This window comes from Apostichopus japonicus, chromosome 2 (genome assembly GCF_037975245.1).
Source record: "Apostichopus japonicus isolate 1M-3 chromosome 2, ASM3797524v1, whole genome shotgun sequence".
Lineage (NCBI taxonomy): Eukaryota > Metazoa > Echinodermata > Holothuroidea > Aspidochirotida > Stichopodidae > Apostichopus > Apostichopus japonicus.
In genome coordinates this window covers 8,463,042-8,490,205 of record NC_092562.1, presented here as the reverse complement: position 1 = coordinate 8,490,205, position 27,164 = coordinate 8,463,042, and the positions used below count along the sequence as shown (strand labels likewise).

Below are 27,164 nucleotides of genomic sequence, written 5' to 3'. Positions count from 1 at the left end.
TAATTAAAATACCTCTACTATGGAGAGGCCATTCTTGATGTGGTTTTTTTTTCTTCTGTCAATCATAGAAGTCATACCTTTAAAATGATTCAGTTACAGCTACTGCTGTAATCATTTTAGTAGATAGATGAAAACGTATGTGAACAAACAAACACAGTAGTTCAACAGTGTGTTGGTTAGACTCTAGTATTACTGAAGTTTCAAATTTCAGGAGTTAGGCCCATCTACCCTGTTGTGAAGACATCATTACTATGTACCATAGTATCAGTATGCACTACATTGTCACATTTTACAACTCTAAAAATATCTGTCAAAGCTTCATCAGTTAGTGATTGAACTTAAGTGGAGACCAAGTCCATGACATGCTTAGCGAAATGTGAATTTTTCTCATGCTACCCTTCACTATTTGATCACTGATTTTATGACACGTTAGTGACAATTTAAACGTAGAATACATTCTTCTATAGCCTATAGATGCTATTGTTAAAACAAATTTCAAAATTTGACCCCTGACACTTTCAATTTACCCTTTGTCTGCAAGAAAAACCATGCATATATCTTTCTGATCAGTCCATTACACAAAAGTGTGTGAATATGTTAAGTTTGCAGATTATGACCTCTAGTGACCTTTGACCTCTCTGACAAATGAAAAAGTTCTTGCACCATATTAAAAATGACTTGACAGTATGAAATTAATGTGTCATTACTACTGGGTTGCCAAAACTGGATAAACTTTGGGTGAAATTCTCCATTTCATACAACAACTTTGGTAGAATGATACCCAGTATATCTGTGGTCAAAATTGAGCTAATGAGCAGCAGGACCCCCAAACTAGCATCATACAGTATACTCCTGATGTAGTTAAATGGTAAATCTCAGATGTTTACCTAGCAATTAAGAAACCAGTGGTAATTGGCTCACACCTAGAGGGTTAATGAGAACGGAGAAGGTGGGACAGGACAGTCGTTGTCTAGATTAAGTTCAAGATGACGAAGAATTTCAGTTTCAAACAGCTTCAGGGACAGTAATGTCATGACTAATCAATGTTTTTTGCTTCAGTCTGACAACTCCCCTGAAGTGCATCTCTCACAACCAATTAAAGAGCATGTAGAAACATCACTCTCTTCTATGCGCCTACAGATGAACACTCAACAGCTGCTAACAATATTACTTCTAGGTAAAGAAACTGATCCTAGTTACACAAACTGAACTTATGAGAAAGAAGAATTAAATTTATAACATTGTACAATTGATCCGAAGAACTTTTCACTAACACATTTTGCACAGATGAAGTATAACATCACATAACTATTACTTAAATCGGTTACTATAAAGGCTACACTTGGTTTGTTTCATTTGTTACATTTTTTTTTAAGAAACCAAGAAATATTTTCCATATTGCAACTATGATAAAGGTAAATGTGGAGTGAGATGGAGAAGTTTCACAATAAGAACACAATAGAGGTCATTTGGCCAGATTTTGAACAGTAAAAACTTAGAACCTATTTAAAATGAAATTTTAAATTTTCTCTGAAAGATACTAAAATATAGCACTGCTGCTACAATTCCCTTTTAACAATGCCAAGAGTGATAATATTCAGTATTAAGGGCTTTCAGACCACCACAGGAATCTTCCAGCCGAACAAAATGGGCAAGAAAATATAATCTATATAGATATCGTATCATAATGAATTACAAAACGTGGGAGCAACTTAAATTGCTTCACTGTTTCAAATGTTAATTATATTTTGTTGCATGCATTAGTTTCCTTTTTGAATCAATATCTAGCCCTGAATCATCACTAGCTTTTTGTTGGTTGTTCTCATTCAAGGTGGATACACATAGCAGGGTGAAAGTACCCCCCCCACCTTCCCCTCCCTACCATCTCCACATAGAGGGATCATCTAACCTCAGGCTTACTCTTGCTGTTCTGTAATTTGTTGGAGGACAACATCACAATGAGAATCACTCCCACCTTATTCATCACATGTAGGACATTCTTTTGGAATTCATTGACAAGTTTAACTATGCAACTTTTCCTGGTCCATTTTGTTTCTCTCTGTGTTGTTATGAGAAGAAACTGAAAAACAGCAGAGTAAATGTCATTCAAAGACTCACATATAACCCCATGAAAACTTAAACCAGATTTATATTTCTCGCCCATGAAGAAGGAGGTAACACATTGAAGCATGAGAAGACAGCCTAGTGCTTCCAGATGTCCCAGAAGGTTCTATATGTCAGTGACCCCCAAAAACTGTTGGTATGTGGGTTAGTGCCAAACCTTTTCTAACCTTGAGACCAACTGAGGTCTGGTGCATACAAGCAAATTATTATTATTATGGTCCCTTATATAGCGCAAATACATTACTATCAAATATATACAATCTAGGATATATTTAAACTGAATAACATCAGTACTTTATACTCCTGTAGGAAACGTAATTTATGAAAATGGGACTACACTTTATAGTTAATTACTTTACTGCCTTTCCAAGCTGTGCAGAGAATAAGATAAGAATGAAACTATACTGGTGGTGGATGTAGTGTTGTTTCAGGCTGTACTCATTGACATCAGTGCATAGACAGTACTGATCTTACAAGCAAGCAACATGCACTATGGTTCCATACTTCGTGGAATATTAATTTTTTGTATGTCATCATCCAATATCATAATTATTATACCCACATGTACCACCAATGAACCAACAACTATATTCCAAGTTTGGATATAATCTGATTTAAGGTTTTGGAGTAATTGCAATTTTAAAATTTGGCCCCTCCCCCAAAATTGGGCCCAATAATATTTTGCACCCAAGTGGTACCTAAAATATTGAGCCCCACAAATTCGGGCCCAAATAATGTGTCGCATAATGCATTTGAGGTGGAAATAATATTGAGTCAACCCGGCCCAAAAAATGGCGCCAAAAAATTTTTTGGGCCAAAATTGCCAATATGTACCAGCTATGAACCAGCAACTGTATTTTGTGCAAAAAATAGGCATTTCGCACGAAATTCAACAAGCATCACCAGTGCAGGAGAATGCATGATACGTAGGCTGCTACTGTTACACCAGGGAGCTCCATAACAACTCACTGGTTACACCTAGAGCCATATTGGTACTCGAACTACTGCTACTACTAGACTCAACAATGGAAAGAATTCTAAACAGTCTAGACTACAGTACCTACATATCCTAATAAACGACGTGTGTATATCAAGCATATGCAGCGCAAGTTGAATTTAGTTTGAAAGAGCTATTTTTTCACATCACGTGGTTGAGCAATTGTTGAACAGCGCCGATGGCAACAACTTAAGTTTAGACAACGGGGAAGTTTAGACATCAACATGAGTTTGAGCAACAGCATGGTAGAACAGCAGCAACAACTTTAGTTTAGACAACAACAAACTTAGTTTAGAGAACGAAATAAGTTTGCCGTTTCGCGTTCCATAACAGACGAACACACACACTCACGACAACTTGACTGCATATGTTCCTTTGTTCCAGCAAGGAACCAATAAAAATGGCTTGTTAATAAATTAGAAATATGCCAACAGTCTGCATTGCAAGCCTTCATGTTGGATGTGAGTGATATTAAGCTTTTACTTCAATCTTCTTATACTACTTAAAATGGACCAGCATATATGAGAGTGTTGTAAATTTGTTTTTTAAAAACATCTTTACTTCCTTTTACTATGTAAACTAGACCATCATATATGATAATGTGTTAAACCAATCCATGTAGACATTCCTGTTTGATATTACCTTATTGCAAATATTGAAAAAATACTAACATTTACAATTATATCGAAGCAACCAACGAGGACACATGCAGGGACTAATACCACAGAGAAATTCTACTAATGATTACTGCTGATTCATCGATACATGCTTCATCATTAAAAGTGCATATGATCCCAATACATCTTCTTTTATAGTGATGTGCAGCAACTGTCATTAATAGAACAGGCCCCCTTTTCTCTGAATGATTTACTATGTAAGTGGAAGTATGGAATGGGTTTCATTTGGTTTTGACAGGAGATCAAAGGAGGCCTCTTTACCTTACCAGTGCACCTCTTTCCCTTAGTGAGTAATCAATCAGTTCCCTGATATACCTAATTTCTGTCCTGCCAAAGTCTGCTCTGTTTGTTTCTGTTTGCATTCCTACCTGTCTATACTGTTTTGTCTGTGATTGCTTAACTTGTTGCGTTGTAATATTAGTTGTGCTTGTAAGACTGAGGTGTGTATATTGAGATTACTTAATACTGTACACATACTACAATGGTTGAAGTGTCTACCAAATTATCAATAAAGTTACACAAATGTTCATCCTTATGAGGTCAACTGACATACCACACTTGATATCCAATTATTTTGTTTAAAATGCTCTCACTCGTTCAAGAATTTTCTGCCACTTAGTACTGGCAAAGTACCACTTAGTATTAAACTAAACATACTGTATAGTGACTGCGCATGTGTGCAATAGGCAATAAACAATACGAACAACATTTGGTCTGGAGCTTGTGTACCTGGGTCCTATTTCTTGCATTTTGCAAATATTGCAAACAGCAATTCACACAAGAGGAATAAACCATTGATATTCTTCCAAAGAAATGCACAAAGCCTTGACTTCAGAGCACCTTGAATGGAGGTTACACCCATAATCCAAGAATGGTGAAACTGTAACATCATGATCCAAGAATGGTGGTAACACCATTATCCAAAAATGGTGGTAACGTCATAATCTAAGAATGGTGGTTACACCATTAACCAAGAATGGCGTTAACACCATGATCCAAGAATTGAGGTAATAGCCATGGTCAAAGATGGTTGCTAACAATCAGTTCTGTGTCTTAAAACTTAGAAGTATCTTCTGCTGCATCATCCTTAAAGGAATAACGAAGGCAGGGATCAAAGACAAATTAATATTATTCAGTAACCTCAAAACTTTCTAATACTGGATTTTTATGTGAACCGCATCCCGTTTGACAGATTACGTTCACTAGAAAATTGGCTCCTAAGGCCTCACCACAAACACAGCTAGCCGCCATTGATTACGTAATACGCTTGAAATTCCATATTGATATTATATATTTATATATCAGGGAGGAACAACTCAATCATGTAACTCACTGAGTACTGTGGTGAGGGCTTAGTAGCCAATTTTCAAAGTGAGTGTATTCAATCAAATGGGAAGTGGTTCACTTAGAAATCTAGTATCAGAGAATTTTGAGGTTACTGAATAATACCAGTTGCCTTGGTTATTCCTTTAAAATTGCCAAAGGCAATAACCCCAATCAAAAAAATATACTAGATGGAGGCTGGTCCTTGCTGCTCATTACAATGTAAGATAAATGTCCATTAAATCAATGATAGATGGAGTTGTAACAACACCCTGCTTTATAGTAAAAGGCTTCCTTTAACTTGATTCCATCAAATTGTCACATAAACTACTAAAAAAAAAAGATCTAACCATTCAGAAGATAAAATCCATTCATAAGGGACTGCCAAACTGTATTCAATGAAGTTATAAGAACTAGATAAAAAGATGGAATCATAACATATGTGAGCAAAACAGTGACTGTGACATATCTGCAGACAGTTAGCAAGCCAACAGTGTTTGCGATTCAGACCTTTGAAATTGAAGGAGATATTTTAGGACTACTAAAATATTGTCTATGAGGCAAACCAGACATAATGGAACCAAACTATCATATGACAACAAACTTCATGTCTTACTGCTCTTACCATAGCATTCCAGGAATCAAAACATTTTGGAAGAAGTTATGTATTTGTACATATACAGTACAGTACATGTCCTTCCCCCATATCCCACAAACCCCTACACCCTGCAACCCTGGCTGTGCTTACAATTAGCATATATATGCCAAACGTTGGGAAAATACCACCCCCTATCTGGAGAAAATATACCCCCTATCTGGAGAAGGAGGGAATGCTCTTGTATTGATATCAGAAATTGACTGATGCAATGTAACCTATATGTAGGAGAATGGTGATATTTCAAACACTTTGGGTACAATCTGTATTGAAAATTGAAGAGGAAACTTCACTCTTAGGCATCTCATACCCGAATATCATAAAATGACATCGTAACGAAACATGTGCAGCATTTAACCAAGTTAACCTTTTTCGATGTGAGCTTGATAATTAATTGAAAACTTACTGTAAGTCCACCAACATATAACCTACTGTAGTCAGACTAATTTTAACAATGGAACCACAATCCTTCCTCCAATAATACAATTTCCTGAGATATTTCAGTTTTTGTACCACCCCACCTCATTCCTTGTAGACAACTGTCTGATCAATACTGTGTTAATGCTTCAAAGGTTTGCAATGATCATGATCAGGATGAATGTCCAGTGATGCAATCTATCACGGTGGTTTTCCCTATTTCGATAGTAATAATAATAATAATAATAAAAACTAATATTTATATAGCGCATATTTATAAAGTAAGCCCTCACCATTTCGTACTAGTTGTTCCGGTATACACCTCTGAGTCATGAATGACGCTGCCTTTGTTCTATGATTTCAGAGAAACGTCATTCATGACCACTTTTCCCTGTGGCTCCGTGAGATATAGAGGTTTATTTAACATCATCTCATCTTTGTTTTATATACTACTAAGAAATAGAGTTTTTCCTCGGAACTTTCACTCGCCACTTATATTTTCTTTACTGGAAGGTCATGATCACCATTACTTGTTTTCATCATTTACATATTTCGTTATAATTATATATTTCATGCCGGACCCCTTTTTATGTTTGGACTTTGGAAGATCTGTTGTGAATAGTCAAGAGGCTGTCTAAATTGTAATTGGTGGGTTGCAGTTTAATGACCAAGTATTAATATTTTTTATCCCGTAATACCTACGACCCATATCACCAAAAATGTATGATCTAAAGTTGATATACACATGGCGTAGATCGGAGAGCTCTGAAACGATAGTATCCTTGACTTGTTCCTTCTATTTGCCACAGCATTGGTAATATGTTGGAGACTGAGGAGCAAATGCTCTATCACTGATAATTGTCCATTATTCACTTATACTGTAGATTTATTACACTAGGGCAAACAGTTGCACTGATTCATCTCTGTCAGTAGCCCAAAGGTTAGGCCATAAAGGCAATATAGGGTTTGGGAACAACAGATGTTGATACCAAAACTTTAAATTTATTTCTTCAACTTTAACTGGTGAGACCTTTCCTTTCATGAATTGCTGCAAATCCACTAAATAGAATAAATTTATTGGGTGCTGGAAAAACCATGACCCCAAACAAAGCTGATATAATGATATAAACTTGTTTGCCGAAACTTTAAAATGTATATACAACAAGAAGTGGTTAGTGTAAGCATGTGTCATTTGTGGGTCTAATATAAATACAGTTGTAAGAAATATAACTTTCATTTTTTAACAGCTGTTTAGTGAGTGTTTGAGTATATTCTATGGTCCATTAAAAGTGATGACCCTTATACATTAATGTAATAGGTTTACCCAAAATACCTCAACTCACTGTCCATAACAAAACAATGGCAAAACATTTCAAACAAATTGGTGAGACCTTTCCTTTCATGAATTGCTGAAAATCCACTAAATAGAATAAATTTATTGGGTGCTGGAAAAACCATGACCCCAAACAAAGCTGATATGATATAAACTTGTTTGCCTGACACTTTAAAATGTTTATAAAATAAGAAGTGGTTAGTGTAAGCATGTGTCATGGTAGGGTCTAATGATACAGTTGCAAGAAATATACTTACATTTACAACAGTTGTGTTGCCAGTGTTTGAGTATATGCTATGGTCCATTAAAAATAATGACACTTTTACATTACTATTAATAGACCTACCCAAAATATCTCAACTCACTGTCCATAACAAAACAATGGCAAAACATTTCAAACAATAATTATCCCCAAATTAAAGCAGCATTTTGCTTCTTGTCACTGTTTTCCACTTTTTTGACAAGTCCATCAAGTTTTTTACATATATCAATCACAAAACAGTGAACTAAGATATTAGCCAAGTTTTTTCCCTGCCAAAAGCGTTAATTGGCGAGTAATTAAGGACATTTGCAGATAATGAGAAAAGTGTCCTCCGACAAATTACACATTTAATATTAATCGCATACAGTTCCCCCAACCCACTAGTTTGAATTCAACCAATCAGAGATGCAGGTTTAGTTATGAGCCGTTGCTAAAAATAGATTCAAAACGTTGAGTTGGTAACTTGGTACAACCAGCAAGCTGGACTCTAACAGCTCCCTGGTACAACTGCCATAGACAATCTACACAAATCAAGCAAGGTGTTGTATTACGTGTTGGCCAATGATGTTCGTAGCTCTTAAATATTCCTTATATGGGCGAGGTTTATTTGGATCCCAAACGGAAAATATCTTCGAGAATCGAGAGAAACAAAGTTGAAAGTTGTAAATATTTCGACTTTTATGCCACCATTTGAAGTAAGATTTGAATAGATAAGCTAGTTATGTATGTCATTATGGCATTGAGGAATCAGTGGGGCTGAGAAAAACCATAGAAAAGGACGCAAAATGAGCCCAGTAGCACTGCTTTAAGGAAAGCTCTCTTAATATTGCCAAACAAGTAAGCAATTTGTGGAGTTCAGAGCAGATCTCATACTAGTATTTGGTTATGACAAATATCAGGTTTATCATTAATTCTGGAGGCATGTATGGTAATACACACACCAAGTTTGAATTATGTCAGCCTTTATGCTTGGAGGTTGCAGAACACTTTTTATCAACTAGTGAACTTCATTCACTTCATGACCTTTGACATTTGCTAACATTGGAAGTCGTTACCTTCTATACAGGTATACATAACACTTCCCTTTTACCTCAATTGACCACACAACGTTTGGTGTGTGCACTGTAAACTTAAAAGAGTATGATAGCCATGTACCAATACAAGGAATAAGTATAGTTCTAACCATGACCATGACACCATACAACCAACTAAGTTAAGCCCATGAACAAACATCAAGGTGAAGGGCTTGTGTGTGTTAGGGATTAACTTCTTTGAGTGGCTTTTAAAGGTTGTTAATGGTAATGTAATCAAATTACTGTCTTAAAATAAAATATCTTTCACAGTAAGACTTTCTTCGATAATACAGTAGTTCGAAGGTCTGACCATGGAGGTAAAACAGACCTCCATGGTCTGACCAACCAGGCAAATGCCACTATTCTCTGGACAAACAAAGCCAGAGCTATACATGTGCCTTCTACTGCAGCTATAAGAGTAACTCAAAAGGAAAAATGTACTCCCAACAAAAAAAGAAGGAAAACATGTACCACACACATAGAGTTCCATGTTTTGTTTCACTTTTTCACAGGATGTCAGAACATGAATGAGGTTAAACATCTAGACAATAAGTACTCAGTAAATAACCAGAAATGTGATCTGTATCTTTAACAATCTGAAAGTCTCCTTCTTGATTCCAATCGTTTCTTTGTAAAATTGACATGATATGCCTACTGAACTCCACAACAAACAATATAGTTACTCACTAAGAGAAATCCTCATGCAGATTTATACAGAGTATGAGGTACATCCAATTTTCCCTTTTGTGCATTTAAAAAGTTAATAAAATATGACTTCTACTGACCTTTTGAGCTTCAATATAACAACAGGCTTCATCTACTCATTATGCACAAATATATTGATACAAGTTTATGATATTTATTTTTGCAACTTTTCCAGATTTATAAGAACCATAACATTCATCTACACAAAATGGAATATCAACAGCAACACTTCCCTCGAGATATCACTTCAAGTTTGTATAGTTTGACCTCTGCTGTTCCTAAATGACCTTTGATCTCTAACGATAAAAATAAGGTAATCCATACAATGATGGAACATGTATGTATACTACATGTGAGATACATCCAAGTTCTCTTTCTTGAGATACTTGGCTTACAAGGTTTTCAAACTGGTGACCTCAAATGACCTTCGACTTCCATGTAAAACTGTAGGGATCATCTACTAAACATGGGGAATCCACATAGCAAGCTTTGAGTTTGTGTCACACACAAACATACATACTGTATGCACACACAAACACATACCTACACCATTATGATTGCATCTAGGTGCATGCAAGCTAACACATGAGTAAATTATGCAGACTTTGCATTTAAGCCAGCTTTATTACAGGTGCTCTCAGAGCACAGCTCATAGTGGCTTTCAAAAATTACAGACCTCCACTTAACTAGGGTTAACGTCACTCTAGGAAAAAGGTGGTAGCATAGCAAAAAGTAAATGTCACTAGCAAGATAATGCACACAGCTTCATGCCAACTTCATATGTAGCTAACTAACTTGGTAGCCTGACTCAACACAAACTAGGACTACATATTATCAGATTGATTCATGCAATTCTAAACCTGTTACCACCTAAATGAAAAGTGACACTGACTTTTCTTACAATATCACTTTAATAAAGACTATATTGGACACAATTTGACATTAAAAAGAAAAGTCTACATCAAGAATTTGATATAGTTTATAGCAAACATGTCAATAGTAAAGGTTTTACTCTCCAGGCTAACATAAAGGACATAACTTTAAACTAATACAAGTTAATTAACACTTCCCTCAGACTCACATTTACATGTAACAAAATTCTTTCTGTCTCGGACTACAGTTTCTCCAAATATGTGCAAAGATGCGCCATGGATACAACCAACAATTATATTTTATAAAGCCCTATAATATTAACATAACTATATCCTACAGCTCAAAGATTTTACAATGTGCATGAGTGCGCCACATACTGAAAGAAACCACAATATCCCCGATCAGCTAAGTAAATTAAGGAAAACTTGATTATGAAGCTCACTGCTTTAATGAAACGTGTAGAAAATAACATTGCATGATGCTAATAAAAAAGTCCTCAGATTTAAGACGAGATATTTAAAATCTTTTAGCTCCGGAAAGAGAGGGGGAAATGACAGATTTGACACCTGCACATCAAAGAAAGGCCGCAGGTGCTGAGGGAATTTGGCAAGCTGTAATCTGCTAAATGCTGTTGTCTGAGCAGAAAGGTGTTAAATCCCCTCAGGGTACTTCCTATGACAAACAAATGCTGGAATGCAAACTCAGGAGAGGCAAACAGTTGAATAAGAAAAACAGTTTTGAAGGCAATCGAAAACCTCTGCCTCTCTTTGATTTTAAAGGTATAAGTAGGTCAGAGGAAGTAATAGAAGGTGTGGCAATAACAAGCATTACAGGTTGTTACATCTTGTTAAATAATGACATGATATTCCACGGGGAGTATGTCCTTCAGCTCTCAAGATATCTGGTATCAGGCTCTATCAATCAGCAGTCAAACATCTCCAATAAAAAGCAACTACCATTGTTACTTCTCCATTAACATGTTAATGGTCAATGGCAAGAGGGGATTCTTACCATTGCAATCAATCCAGTTGTTTAGTACTTTGACACAACCAGCTGGAAAGTGCAACAGCATTCAAGCTGTCAATCAGGCATAGTACTGAGAAGGGCCATTGTGAGCAGAGAAGAAAATGTTACAACTGTATGTTTGGTTTATAATCAATGTTACCCTGTCCCCCTCTACTCCTCCTGACCCCCCCCCCCGACAAAACAAATGACATCATTTACTGTCTATATGCACTACTATTCTTCTACAACTTAGAACATCTGTTAAAAACAGTGCCCTTTGGTTTCATGAAACAATAGTCTGCAAGCTGTTTTTAGCACCCAGTCAATCAAAATGTCTGTGATGCAATCTTTTCTACAAGAAGAAATAAAACAATGCTGGTCTACAGACATGCTTTTAGTCCCACTTTAAAGCTCTTTAAAACAGCCAACGTAATATTGTACAGGTCTTTGACAACATGTCAGCTCATTTCACATAATGGGTTAACTGAACTTCTGTTATGTACATTTGTTTCCTAAACAGTCAACATATAATATCAAAGGATTTGATTGGCTTATAGTCCACATAAAGTTGTCTGCAAGCATTCTTGAATTGTCTGTAAGCCTTGCACACCAAGCTCATTATCAGACTTAGGATTCGTTTTTTTTTTTTTTTCTGTAGAGGTTCAGTTCTTTGTAGTGCAGTGTACCATCACTACCGTGCATACATGAACACAAGGTATCACAAACGGCTATAATTAACACATTTCCCAGTGCAAAAAGCATTGATGCTATACATGCTAATTAAAATATATTGGCAGAAGCCATTGGAATTGATTCAGGGATTTTCACAGATTAATGATTGCTATTTCCCACAAATGTTTCCAATCTGAACTGAGTCGCACCACAATGAATTGCTCCATTGACTTACACACTAAACCCGTCACTTTCCATAGCTGCTATGAGCATAGATAGTGGTTTTCAACTGACATGTCTAACAACCATATGATAGCTGGTGGGTTCGTGTTATCACATCACATTCAACTTTTGCCACCATGACCGTTTTGATTTTGAGACAGTTTACAGTAGCATAGTGCTCCCAACCCATCTGCAAGCTCTCGCTGCGGAATCTTCTTTTTTCACACAAGATGTTCAAATATGCCTTTAAGGGAGTGAAGACTGGCACACAAGGAAACGCCTGATGCCGGTAATCTGACCTAGTTTCGAATTAGGTGTAACAGAAGTGTTGGACACCACATTGATCCCAGAAAATACACACACAGCTTGTTACCATTGGTAATTAGACACTAGTGTACAGTCAATACATACAGCTACAGTCAATACCCACAACACAGTGTACATAGCAGGTGGACATCTCAGCAGGGAGTTGTTATGGAACTCCCTGATCTCAGGTCCAGATAAAAGATAACAAGGTATCACATTTCATTACTGATTGCATTTTGTAGTGACAAGAAGAAAACTTCACCTGCAAGCAATGGAAAGTTAACTTTTTCAGAGGGCGACACACTGTTTGGGGCGAGTCTTCAATGCCTTTAAATCACCTTACTATAATCAATAGTTTATATCATCCTCTGCAACAACCAAGTTTCAATAAGAAAGATGACGACTTACAAAATGCCCCCAAAATCAATACAGTACTAAGTAGGTCACTTTAGGGCTATTATCCTACGGTTAACCTTGCAGGCTGATGAGCAATACTCTAATTGTGGTGCAAACACAGACCTTAGGAATCTGTTATAGGAGACTGTATTATTATATGTTGCTATTTCTAGGCATCATTTCTATGAGTGTGTTTATGCTCAGCTACTTGCACTGTAATGCATAACCATTTCATTTGCCTAAGGTCTAGGATGTCACAATATATATTTGTGACTTCCAAAACATAATCAGACTTAAAGGTCGTCAGTATTTAACCCAAACTTTAGCATACTCAAATTTCCTAGACGTTTACGAAAATACTGCCTTTGAGGCACTGATCCTCCAAATTACTCCCAGCAATTGAGGATTAGGTATTTAAACTACACAATTCAATGTCTCAGTACAGATTTTACCTTTAGAGCAGTGGTTCTCAAACTTTTTCAGACGACCGCCCCCTTCGACCATCTTGAACTGTCCCAATGCCCCTCCCCCTCCCCTACCCCCTACCTACCGTTCATAGTCGGCCGTTCAAGCGAGCAATCAGATTGTTCAAAGATATGAATATAGGAATTAAAAAATAGCCTACATTCCCTAACAAGAAGATGAATTTTCTCTCAACAATATTTATTTTGTTATCAGTTATCTTTTCTGTTTGCAAGAACAACAAAAACCTGCAGAAGGCAGGCATACTGTGAAACTGGTATAGAGAGCCTAAATGTAGTTCAGTCAGTGCGAAGGGTGAGCTTGGTGTAACGCTGCGAGATTAAAAATGTCTGGTTCCATCTTAGTGAGGAAGAGACGCAGATCGCCTCTCCCAGTTATGTCAAAGCCAGATCGCTGCAGTGATGTGTCATAATCGCCAGGGACTCCCAGATCAGTGCCCCTACTCCCTGTGTACCCTGCAGCACCCTCCTGAGACTTTCCAACGCCCGCCGGGGGGAGGCAGGGACCACATTGAGAACCACTGCTTTAGAGGGACTGTAGAACTCTTGTTTAAATGGTAGTATGTGTGACCATAATCTGGCTTTCTAGCATATTTGTGGGCAGTTCTGAGGACCTTTCAGCACATACAGTAGGGTGATCAGTCACATACAGTAGGGTGATCAGTCACATAGGGTGATCAGTCACATACAGTAGGGTGATCAGTCACATACAGTAGGGTGATCAGTCTCATAGGGTGATCAGTCACATACAGTAGGGTGATCAGTCTCATAGGGTGATCAGTCACATACAGTAGGGTGATCAGTCACATAGGGTGCTCAGTCACATACAGTAGGGTGATCAGTCACATAGGGTGATCAGTCACATACAGTAGGGTGATCAGTCTCATAGGGTGATCAGTCACATACAGTAGGGTGATCAGTCACATAGGGTGATCAGTCACATACAGTAGGGTGATCAGTCACATAGGGTGATCAGTCACATACAGTAGGGTGATCAGTCACATAGGGTGATCAGTCACATACAGTAGGGTGATCAGTCACATAGGGTGATCAGTCACATACAGTAGGGTGATCAGTCACATACAGTAGGGTGATCAGTCACATACAGTAGGGTGATCAGTCTCATAGGGTGATCAGTCACATACAGTAGGGTGATCAGTCACATAGGGTGATCAGTCACATACAGTAGGGTGATCAGTCACATAGGGTGATCAGTCACATACAGTAGGGTGATCAGTCTCATAGGGTGATCAGTCACATACAGTAGGGTGATCAGTCACATAGGGTGATCAGTCACATACAGTAGGGTGATCAGTCACATAGGGTGATCAGTCACATACAGTAGGGTGATCAGTCACATAGGGTGATCAGTCACATACAGTAGGGTGATCAGTCACATAGGGTGATCAGTCACATACAGTAGGGTGATCAGTCACATACAGTAGGGTGATCAGTCACATAGGGTGATCAGTCACAGAGGCTAAAATGCTTAATAGCCAACAGAGAATGCAGCGGGAAAAGTACAAAAAGAGTTTTTGTGGAAATTGGATGTAGCTAATTCCCTGTTGAGCTGACAATCTCTTGCACATTTTGAATTACATATATTTTAGCTACTGTATGTAATTAAAATGAATTTTGCAACTGGAATCGTGGACAGGTACTTGAGCAAGTGGAAACAGAGTTTGGAAGTAAGTGACATCAACTGCCTGGCTCCTGTCATTAGCAATTTTCATCTTCTGCAGATAACAGGGCCTCTAATATTTACATTTCGAACTGGGGAAACTATTAATACTAATACAGAAACTATCAGCTCAGATACTCAGTTGAAACACAAAAGACACTAGGAATTGTACGACTTTTGCTTAATCTCTGGAATACCCTTAAATGCTAAATTGATGACGAGTTGGCTCCATGGTTACAGGTATAAACTTAAGGTTAGTCTATATTGTTAATAACTCAATCAAATGTTCTGTTAAAGGAAGGTAGGGTGATGTGGAAAACAAACTACCAAAATAATAAATCTTCTGTATCAGTCTAAACATTTTACATTTTAGGTTAATTTCCTTCATTTTTGGACAATACGATAATATCCATGAAGGTACAGTATGTAGGCTTCTCCTTTCGTTTCAAATATGGAACGTTGCAAAGGTCAAAGGTTGACCCAGTCGAATGAGCAGTTCTGTGATTACATTGTGTACTGAATATGCTTGTACAGTGTAGCTGCTAACACTAGTCCGAACATTGAACAATGCCGCAAGTTACCGTGTTGTAACAAAAGTAATCTTTCTTGAAGTATATTTGACAAGGAGAATAGCCTACAAGCAGTATTTGGAGACTTTGACCAGACCCAGGGGCACCATTGAACTGACAATTTGACCTATTACCAATACACCATTCAAACAGACTGTAGAGAAATGACTGTAAAAAAGCATTTCAAAGTTTTTAAAGTGACCATGACACAAAAATTTCAACGACCAATCTATTTGGGGATCCATCTAAGCATGTTTTCTAGAACATGTATCAACCATTCTGATTAAATCTATTTTACTATTTGCATACTTCTGAAATTGTTTTGGACTATTTCATTTTAGTTTCTAGTATCGTGTAGTACGGGTGTGTTTTTTATATTGTTGCTTTTGGCAGTTACATTTTTTGCCTTATTGGATCTATATATTTAATATTTAAGTTTTTGTTACTATTTGTTTCTAGGTTTTACATTTGTATTTTGGTTTTTGTTACTATTTGTTTTTAGGTTTTACATTTGTAAAGCACTTTGAGCAGCTTTGCTGATTATGCGCTATATAAACATTACTTATTATTATTATATTATTATTCTGCCAGTTAAAAACTTGATGCTTCCGTTCAAAGGTGATAAGAATTATTGTCAGCAAACCAAAAGAGTGATTAAATTGAACTGTAGAAGATGGAAAATCTGTGATCTGAAAAAGGTGGCACTCTTTTGGAAAGGACAAAAAGAAAACATAAAGAGATGCTACAAGGTCACTAAAGGTCAAAGTCCACAAAAGACATCCCCTTCTACACTCATTATAACAAATGTAGACCTTTATTTACATTACATTCAGTATGTTGTTCCATTATCTATGAATTAAGAGACCCCTTTGACCCAACAAACAAGGGTACAGTTCATCTACTCACTATGGGCATCTATGTGCCAAGTATGACTGCAATCTATTGATTGACATTCTTAAGATTATGTGTTGTTATACAAGGTGTCATACAAAAACATACACCAGCATACACACATACATACTAACGCCGACTTGAATACATAGGTTCCGACTTTTGGAGGTACTGTACTAACAATATTTGCAGACAAACGATATCGTTCTTGTGACTCTCTAAGGTGGATCCTGATGCTTAAAGGTCATCTACAGTAGCCTAACTAATGAAGTTATCATGTTTATAAAATTCCAGACTCTTTTGACCTGAAATGGCACTTGATGGCCACAGAAAACACAGTATTCCTCTATTCACTTAACCAGATGCACATATTACAATCAACAAATGTGGCAAAGAGACAAAGACAGTAAAATACCACATTTTTAAATTTTCAAAAACTCATGAATTGCTTAACTTTCCAAAATATCAGCTTATCATTTTCAAGCCTGTTTGCTTCAAACTATCTCAGACTCAGGCTGACTAAACTTTGTTTGCTTGATGCAGACTAAACTGCTTTAACTGTTTTAAACTCTTTGGTGAATTAATTAATATCAATGCAGTTCTGATGCAATGTGGTAGGCATTAATGTTGTCTACAATCACTGCAAAAGTGTAACCTTTCTTAAAGGTGAAATACCACATCCCAGCATTAAAAAGTCTGGCTTGTTTGGTATGTCCTTCAGAGCAATGATAATTATGGCTGGGGATCTGTAAATGGCTGAAACTACATCACTCAGAGATAAAGAAGGACTCCAGGGATGCGAAGTAATAGGCATAAACAGCAAATTGAACACATGCCTAATTCCGAAAGCGTTTATCCACAGCTTGTAAAGGGGTGCAAAGATTTATCAATTGCTTAGAGATGTTAGTAGTGAAGAAGATTAAGAAACAGTGTCTAGTCACTGTGACAAGGTTTATATCCAATTGACTTTTATGTCATTTGACTACTTTGACCCCATATGACACATCATCTATTGATCAGTATGACTTGAGTATGAGGGGTGGAAGAGAACTGAAGGACAGGGGTATCATAACACATGCAGAAATATCTCCTGCAGCCTAAAAATTGGTATTTCTTTGGCCAACATAACAAATTTCTCCATTGTAATGGATCTTAAAGTCTCAGTATGTGTTTGCCAAATTTAAATTCGACCTTCCCAGCTTACTGCACTAAAGAAGCTCAGTGAAAATGACACTGTTCTATGCAATTTCCATATCAATATTTATTATTATAATAGGGTTATCTGTAATTTTGAACTGAATGTTTTCATCATTAGCTACAACATAATACTTGAGTTTGTAATGTCTTCATCATTATCTACAACATAATACTTGAGTTTGTAATGTCTTCATCATCATATACAACATACTTGAGTTTGTAATGTCTTCATCATTATCTACAACATAATACTTGAGTTTGTAATGTCTTAATCAGTATCTACAACATAATACTTGAGTTTGTAATGTCTTCATCATCATATACAACATACTTGAGTTTGTAATGTCTTCATCATTAGCTACAACATAATACTTGAGTTTGTAATGTCTTCATCATTAGCTACAACATAATACTTGAGTTTGTAATGTCTTCATCATTATCTACAACATACTTGAGTTTGTAATGTTTTCATCATTAGCTACAACATAATACTTGAGTTTGTAATGTCTTCATCATTATCTACAACATAATACTTGAGTTTGTAATGTCTTCATCATTAGCTACACCATAAAACTTGAGTTGGTAATGTCTTCATCATTATCTACAACATACTTGAGTTTGTAATGTCTTAATCATTATCTACAACATACTTGAGTTTGTAATGTCTTCATCATTATCAACAACACAATACTTGAGTTTGGAATGTTTTCATCATTATCTACAACATAATACTTGAGTTTGTAATGTCTTCATCATCATATACAACATACTTGAGTTTGTAATGTCTTCATCATTAGCTACAACATAATACTTGAGTTTGTAATGTCTTAATCATTAGCTACAACATAATACTTGAGTTTGTAATGTCTTCATCATCATATACAACATACTTGAGTTTGTAATGTCTTCATCATTAGCTACAACATAATACTTGAGTTTGTAATGTCTTCATCATTAGCTACAACATAATACTTGAGTTTGTAATGTCTTCATCATTATCTACAACATAATACTTGAGTTTGTAATGTCTTAATCAGTATCTACAACATAATACTTGAGTTTGTAATGTCTTCATCATCATATACAACATAATACTTGAGTTTGTAATGTCTTCATCATTATCTACAACATAATACTTGAGTTTGTAATGTCTTAATCAGTATCTACAACATAATACTTGAGTTTGTAATGTCTTCATCATCATATACAACATACTTGAGTTTGTAATGTCTTCATCATTAGCTACAACATAATACTTGAGTTTGTAATGTCTTCATCATTAGCTACAACATAATACTTGAGTTTGTAATGTCTTCATCATTATCTACAACATACTCGAGTTTGTAATGTTTTCATCATTAGCTACAACATAATACTTGAGTTTGTAATGTCTTCATCATTATCTACAACATAATACTTGAGTTTGTAATGTCTTCATCATTAGCTACACCATAAAACTTGAGTTGGTAATGTCTTCATCATTATCTACAACATACTTGAGTTTGTAATGTCTTAATCATTATCTACAACATACTTGAGTTTGTAATGTCTTCATCATTATCAACAACACAATACTTGAGTTTGGAATGTTTTCATCATTATCTACAACATAATACTTGAGTTTGTAATGTCTTCATCATCATATACAACATACTTGAGTTTGAACTGAATCAAAATTCACCAGATTTATTAAAGAGTCCGTAGATTCTACAAACTTCAATCAAACTTTGCAAGCCCACCCAACAGATCAAGCGCCAATCAAATCTCTCTGTTTTGCTAATGACCGTTAGGCCTAGGACTAGTTTCACGGTAGTGGCTAGCCTTCTCTTGTATAGTATCTTTCTTTCGGTCTTACCAATGTAGCTTGCAAAATTGTGTCATTTCCTTCCATTGCAAGGAATACACAAGTGTTTTCAGACATTTCTTCCGTAGAATTGGGTAAAAAAAAATGGATGATACAAGTATACATACTGTAGGTTACATTTGTGTAATGAACATGCTGGTATGGGCGGTTGCAGAGATTTACAGCAATTCGTTCGCGCCATTAAGGCAATGGAAAATAAATTGCTTTCTTTCGATTGTGACAGCTTTTCTCCATTAAACCCACCTGGTCAGAGTGCATTTAGAAAAAGAAACATTGAATCGGCTTCGGAAGTTTATTTTCCGAAATTCATCAGCGAACACATATTGAGACTTGAACTGCTTCTAGATCTGACAGAGTGTGTTAAGCAGTAACCCTGCTGTGTGAGTCTATATATAATCTATACACTGATCGACATGTTATTATTATCAAAATGATCTTACCCCCTCTTCCACCTCTTCCTCTACCTCTCATACCGCCACCTCTGCCACGACTCTTTGCAACAACTTCTTCCTTGACCATGTCGATGACCTCATCTGGAATTCGGAGGTATTTGATGGTGCTGCCTCTGATGTAACACTCAGGCATTCGCCAGAAGCGATCTCCATCCTAGAAGAGAAATTATAGATAAAAATATGTTTGTATTCTATCCACAGAATATTTAATTTTCTTTCAGTAATACAAAGGATACCACCAAGCACATGAGTACAATTTGTCTTGGAGATCCCCTTTTTGGTTTTAAAAAATAACCACCTTCCCCAAATGTAAATTACAGTGCATAAAGCGGAAAACCAATTGACTGAGTGATTCCTAGCCACATTGTCATGTGAACTTTAAAATGCCAAAACAAAATTTTTAAAGACATTTTAATTTTTACCAATATTGACTTCAAGTGATTAAAATTCTTAAATAAATGTGGCCCTACCTACCTATGCAACATGAAATTCATCCATGCTTTATTTATTTGCTTATATTGCTTACAATGTTTTTGGACTTTAAACTATGGATGTTGACCTCAAATGACCTTTGATCTCCACCAATTTCAACTAATTTCTTGCACTTACTGTACCAAGGCAAGCTCTACCTCACACATATGAAGTTGAAACAAGCTGCAGTTTGTTTTAGTTACAGTATCTTGATTTCAAGGTTTTCAGAGTTTGACCTCTGTTAACCTTCGACCTTCACCAATTTCATTAGAAATTTTGTTCTCGCCAAGGTAGATATACTTACCAAATGTGAGCTTCAATCAAGTGGTACTTAATAGTTTGTGTGTACAAAAAGGTGCACTGCATACATAAACACACACCCACACATACAATCGGCAGCATATAGATTCATTTTGCATTCAGTGAGGTGTCAAAAACACAAAAGAATGGCAAAGTGTCAGTATATATTCCTTGACCTAAAAGATTAGGCCAAGATATCAAAGTTTTGTATACTCTTCAGGCCTTGGAGAGCTCTGCTAACCTGAGGACCTATGGTTGTCCTTGCCTTGGCAGTTATCTGATGACTAAAAGCAAATATAATTTAAACTTACCCTTGATGTGCAAATGACTTCCCTGAGGTTGATGTTCATCCAGTTGTCACAGGCAACCAGGTGACCATTGTATGTTTCACCATTCTTCAACTCTACAAGCTAATAAGCAAACAGGAAGAAATGAATTGCACACACACATCCTTGTGAAATTGTTCATAGAGAACACATTGTACTGTAACTCACAGTTCATCAATTGTAGATGATTGTTCTCCCTAGATTAACAAATGCTTAGTCAGTACCAATATCTATGAAATGCTTTTAAGAAATGACTGGAAATTAAAATTAATGCCAAAACATTAGTGTTAAATAATAATAATAATAAATGAGACTTATATAGTGCCAAATCAGTAAACAAAAGTTACTGCTCAAAGCGCTTTACAGAGAAAGTAAATTAATTTACAAAAGAACAAGTGAAAAAATGGGTCTTAAGTAGACTTTTGAAAGTAGAAAGTTTATAGCATGTTCGAATGTGATCTGGTAACTTGTTCCAGAGATAAGACCCAGAGTATTGGAAGCTTCTGTAACCATAGTTCTTCAATCAAATCATGGTTAAAAAATGAATCATTTGATGTACAGGATTTATATGGCAGGTAAACTGTACAATAATAATTACAAACACCAAGCATGTCAGACTTAACATTACAGTAGTTTCCTTGCATGCACCAAAATATTTCATCTACAATATTTCTAAAATGTCAATATTAGTAATAAATGCTACAGTAGGTCAATGGTAAGCTACAGTAAGTTGCGTCCTCATAATTAAACAACCAGATAAACTTAATGTGCACTTTTTGAAATCTGAGGTCATTTGAGTAAGTAGAAAGCAATATTAATGATCTAAGTCAAACTTCCACATATGAACTTTCGCAGCTTCAAGATTGAGAACATTCAGCATCTTGTGATTGTGTTAATTGATAATTTTTTATACAATTCCAGAATTTTGAGCAATTAGCATGATCCACTTTATCACAAATTAACTGTCCTATAAAAGATGCTTGGAAGTTCCAAACAGCAACCCAAATAATTGACTCAATCTAAAGTGTCTCCTGACTTTCCGGTTTCTTGTTTCTTTTTCATCTCTGGTAAAAGCATTTTTAGTTAATTTCAAGTGTTTTTATGATTAATTATCAGTCTATGCAATATGCAAAACTTCTCAACAGGCTATGAAGTGTACAGTAGGTAGAGCTGTTCATAATTGCATCATTGATGTATACATAGTTACTAACCTTATAATTATGATAGTAGAGCAACCACATGACAGACTAACATACAACTAAGGAGCCAGGTACTGTAAACTACAGTATATATCTGAGCATTGACAATTTAAAAACAAAATAAAATAATACTTACCATAGGATGATTCTGAGCTGTCCTAAGTAATGATAATGGTAACTGTGAAGTAAAAAATTATGAAAACAAATGATCTTTCAATTGCACCATTAAAAAAAAAAAAAACAGAATATCAAAGGGAGGAAAAATTAAAATTAAGAATTTGTTTTTGGTCAAACCATTTCCTGGTAACTTATAGTGGATACAGTATAATCAAACATTCACATAGTCTAAGTTTGATACTTGACAATATTATTGTTATCAAGTTGTCATGAAAACTTATCTATCTGTCCATCCCTCAGTCCATTTATTCATTTAAAAGGAGATACAGTAGTGAAGAGGATACTATCTCAAGTACTTTGGAGAACATATTTGAAAAGCCCTGGATGATCAAAAAGCATTTGTACTGCAAAATACTTGTTATTCCAGATCAGTGGAATATAAAGAAGTGTGGCAATCTTAAAAATAATGTAAAGTTGGAGACCAACAGAGGCGTCACACAGCCAACATGCAACACAAATTAATAAGCATGAGATTAACTGCCCAATTGTAGGCCAAAAAACAGATGATGCAGAAGATTGCCTTTAACTGGACAGAGAGGTTACTTCAAAAGTGGGTACAGTATTCCAGACTGTAGGTTTGAAATGGCCAATTGGGATGGAAGTGTGGTGAGCTGAAGGAACTGTCATATATGCTATTCAAATGTTATATTTATCAGAATAAAATATATTATAGAAGATTGAAGGAAGTCACTATATCCAGGAAAAAGATAGTGGTGACAGCAGGTGCAGGAACCACTTTACAAGAGGGCTCAGACAAGTTAAGAAACAGAGGCAACTCTTGTGATCTTCTCCTTACAAGAGGGCTTACACAAGCTAAGAAACAAAGGCAACTCTTGCTTACTTTCACCTTACAAGAGGGCTCAGACAAGCTAAAGAATGCAGGCAACTCTTGCTTACCTCGACATTACAAGAGGGCTCAGACAAGCTAAAAGATGCAGGCAACTCTTGCTTATAAATCTTGATAGGCATCAACTGAAATTGATGACAGTGCTGGAACATTTTTTTACTTTACTTGGTATATATTTGATGCTTTGAATAACTATGACCGAAACTTGTAATTTGTCTAGATGTTTGCACTTTCAATGTGACACTATTTTTCTTGCGGGTTACTTTAACTTTGTATTCAATTAGGAGAGCTATGTTTTGCATGAACCAATCTTCAAGCAATGGGGAAATGTTTGGAATTATGGATATTGATCACCTCTTGGATCTTTGGAAGACATTTATGACATAAATAATGATATAAATATTGCCAGATATTCACTATTTGTTATTTCAGTTCCTAGACATGTCAGACGCAGGCTGGCCTCATTTATGCCTTGTTGCTCAGGCCTCATTTATGCCTTGTCGCTCTGGTGTCCACTTCACAAACAATTTGATTTTCTTCGTAAAAAGCTTGCATCCTGATCATCCTCTCATGGTACAATATAAGAATCATAAATGCCACAGCAACATGCTAATTTCTACTTAGATTGAGTGTGTGTGGGCCGTGCATCTAGTGTAGTATTGTCATCCTAAGGCTATGCTACCATGACAACTAAAGTTTTGGAGTATACGTACTGAGATCTGCGCATGCATGACATATTTCCAATCCATTTTTTTAACCAACATCCAGTGAATAGTGGAGGATCAGAGTACGACTCAAGTGTAAATGCATCCTGATCATGCATTATAAGTTTACCCCAAGGAGAGATGATCGTCTGATAACATCAGGAGATCTGATCCGAATCAAGTGTAAAAGCACCAATGAAGCTTGTGGTTCTCTCTAGCTTTGTAGTATTTAAAAGAACATATTGTGGGAAAGGGGAACCAAACTAATCCATTATCTCAGAGCTGGGGAAGTGAAGGCAAAGTTGTGACATGAATATTAATGAGGACTAATCCATAAGTAATTACTGATTGGTCATTGTATCAGTTGAGAAAGTACTGCATTTTGCCAGAATTAACCAATTGGACGGGTGAAGTCGTGTGACCAAAAGTTGTTGTCACCCAGTTCTTGTTGATAGTTGACAGTTCTTGGTAATATTTTTTAACTTAGTCTAAGAAGTTAATTCTAGTCCTCAAGAGAACAGGATCTCTCTTGCTTAATCTGTTGTAATCTTGTCAAAGCACCCTGGAAGATGTGTCCATCATTAGACATTACATTATGATAAGACTGCAATATTGCTATATTTTTGGCCACCGGTGGGGATCTTAGCGAGTTGGGAACTTCCACCCGAACTATTGACATTTTGTGTTCCATTTGATTGTTGTTTTCAAGAAGATACATGTATATTTAAGTCAACTCAACTAAATGACATCTAGTTGTACAATAATTTTGTTACCAACTGACTGACATTTAACTGGAAAGGAATCCATGGTAATTAAGGATCAGGGAGTGTCTTAATGTCAGCCATCCTGTAGTACCGTATTTACTTGATGGACTGGATATGAACCTACTGTACTGTAGATGTCACCCTAAACTATTTGTTAAGTTGCCACTTGCACCATAAATCTCTGGAGTGCTGTTTACTGCCAAGCACTGATGTACGGCATAACTTAATTCAGGGAGATTACCTTTCCAGGTATAGCAAAGCGAGACTCATATTTCTTTTCTACAGAAGCAAGATAGCGAGCACAAATTGGAGGATTAAATATAAGTGATTTATGGTACATTTCTTTGTGTTTGTGTAGTGAAGTTGTGTAGAACTGACTCAGAAGTTGTTTCATAATTTATCAGCATAGAACCTGGAGATAATTTTCATGTCTTGGAGGCTCAGGCCCACTTGTTACAAATATTGCTGATACATCATCTTAATTTGCTTGACTCAAGGAAAGGAGGGTAACATGACTACCAAGTATTTCTGAGTAGCATGGTGACTTCGAAGTTCGGACACTTAAGACTTAAAACACCCCAAAACTAAATCTTCTGGTATAATTAACCAGAAAATATACTTCATATGGTGGGAGAATTGTGTTATAGTACGATACACGGCCAAACTTTCTTTCCTGCAAACTGTTTTCACGTTGTTTTCCAAGAAGATTCTTCGTGATTGTGGAACTGGTATTTCTTTGCTAGAGTATTGCGAAGTTCGGACGCGCAACCCACAGTGTGGCGCTGGTGATAAAATTGGTGGCGCAGTTGCTCTTTCAGTAATTATAACAGACTTCATAGATCTTCGTCATTTTGTTGACAAATATGTAAGTAATTTCTTGCACACGGGTCATTTTGGAGAGAAAATAACTGTAGCTTCGTACTTTTTGGTGAAATTTGGCTCTTCCTGTAGTTTTTCATGGTGAAATCGTGTGTTTCTTAGGGGTGTCCGATCTTCGCAATATGCCGAACTTCGCACTACTGACTATACTTGACATTCCTGATACCAAGAACCATGTGCGAAATTACATGATTGTTTGACTTAACGTTACTGAAAATCAAATCTAGCACAGTTCAATGTGAGTTTACTCTCAGTTGCTATGGTAAAATTAAGAATTTTTCCAAAAGTGCGTCATAATAATAGGTACCATGCTATATTTAATTTTAAAGTGTAACGATAGCCATGTTCTTCGACTATACCGGTCGTTACTATGCTACAGTGTCAGTAGGCTATTCCTAAAGTTACAGTGGCCTACGCGCGTTATTCTAACGGTACAAACTTAGTGATGTTAAAGCTTTGTCTTGGTATTTAAGCAAACTTGGTAAAATAATTGTAAGCAGATAAAACTTACCATTATATGTTTCTGACTGATTAAGGATGAGTATGAATGGTAAGGTAATGTCTTATTTCCTATTCTTGGTCGGGTAATGCAGCAAAGCAACGTCTTTGTAAGTTGGTAGCGATTGTGCGAAAAACTCTTAGCATGTTCGTTTGCCGTACCCGTGCTCTAAGGAACGCGAGAGAAGATTTTAATAGTACGTTAGTAAAATACCACTAAAAATGTTTCACAATTATCAACACCGCGACGTTCAAAACAACAGGGATTGTTTGTAATACGGCCCAATCATTGGTGTAGCGATAGGATTTCAGGGATATTTTAATATCATACTGATTACTGACTTAAATGGAAATTATATGTTTTATAGTAAAGACGACAACAACGTTTATACGAACAATGACTTAAACTTGTCAAACACTGCATCAAATTAAGTCAATTCTTTCAGAGAATTCTAGTTCCATACTTATATTTGCTAGTGAGGAAAACAGATCTAACGATAGAACAAGTATCAATAAAGGAGGAAAATGCTGAATCTTATATCTTAACCTTAGTAAGAAAAGGTTGTCAATGTCAACACTGTTATCAATTTACCTTCGTTTGAAATATGAAACAAAATCAAAGAGAAAGTAAAAGGTTTCAGATTTTAATGGCACTATGACAGACATATTTACAAAATAACAGCGCTAAGACAAAATTTTAAACTAGGATATTTATCAAACGAAACAAGGTATTTCTTAGTTGTTTGAGAGAATTGATCGTTACAAAGATCTCTTTCATATAAGCTAAAGTTGATGGTTGGATTTGTGTATTCTTAAAGCAGTG

The 27,164-nt window shown here is 36.1% G+C and overlaps 1 protein-coding gene across 7 annotated transcripts in view; it reads right to left on the bottom strand.

Moving 5' to 3' along the window:
* LOC139976950 (U6 snRNA-associated Sm-like protein LSm4) overlaps positions 1–26,514 on the bottom strand; it is a 29,753-nt gene extending 3,239 nt beyond the window's left edge. For all 7 annotated transcript variants that reach the window (XM_071985857.1, XM_071985875.1, XM_071985865.1 and 4 more), the window contains exons 1-4: positions 26,355–26,514; positions 22,609–22,650; positions 21,259–21,357; positions 20,165–20,330 (exon numbers count right to left, since the gene is read on the bottom strand). In XM_071985857.1, coding sequence (XP_071841958.1) covers positions 20,165–20,330; positions 21,259–21,357; positions 22,609–22,650; positions 26,355–26,357 — 310 coding nt within the window. In that variant the 5' untranslated portion in view covers positions 26,358–26,514. The remainder of the gene's footprint in view (positions 1–20,164; positions 20,331–21,258; positions 21,358–22,608; positions 22,651–26,354) is intronic.
* Positions 26,515–27,164: the final 650 nt, after the last annotated feature.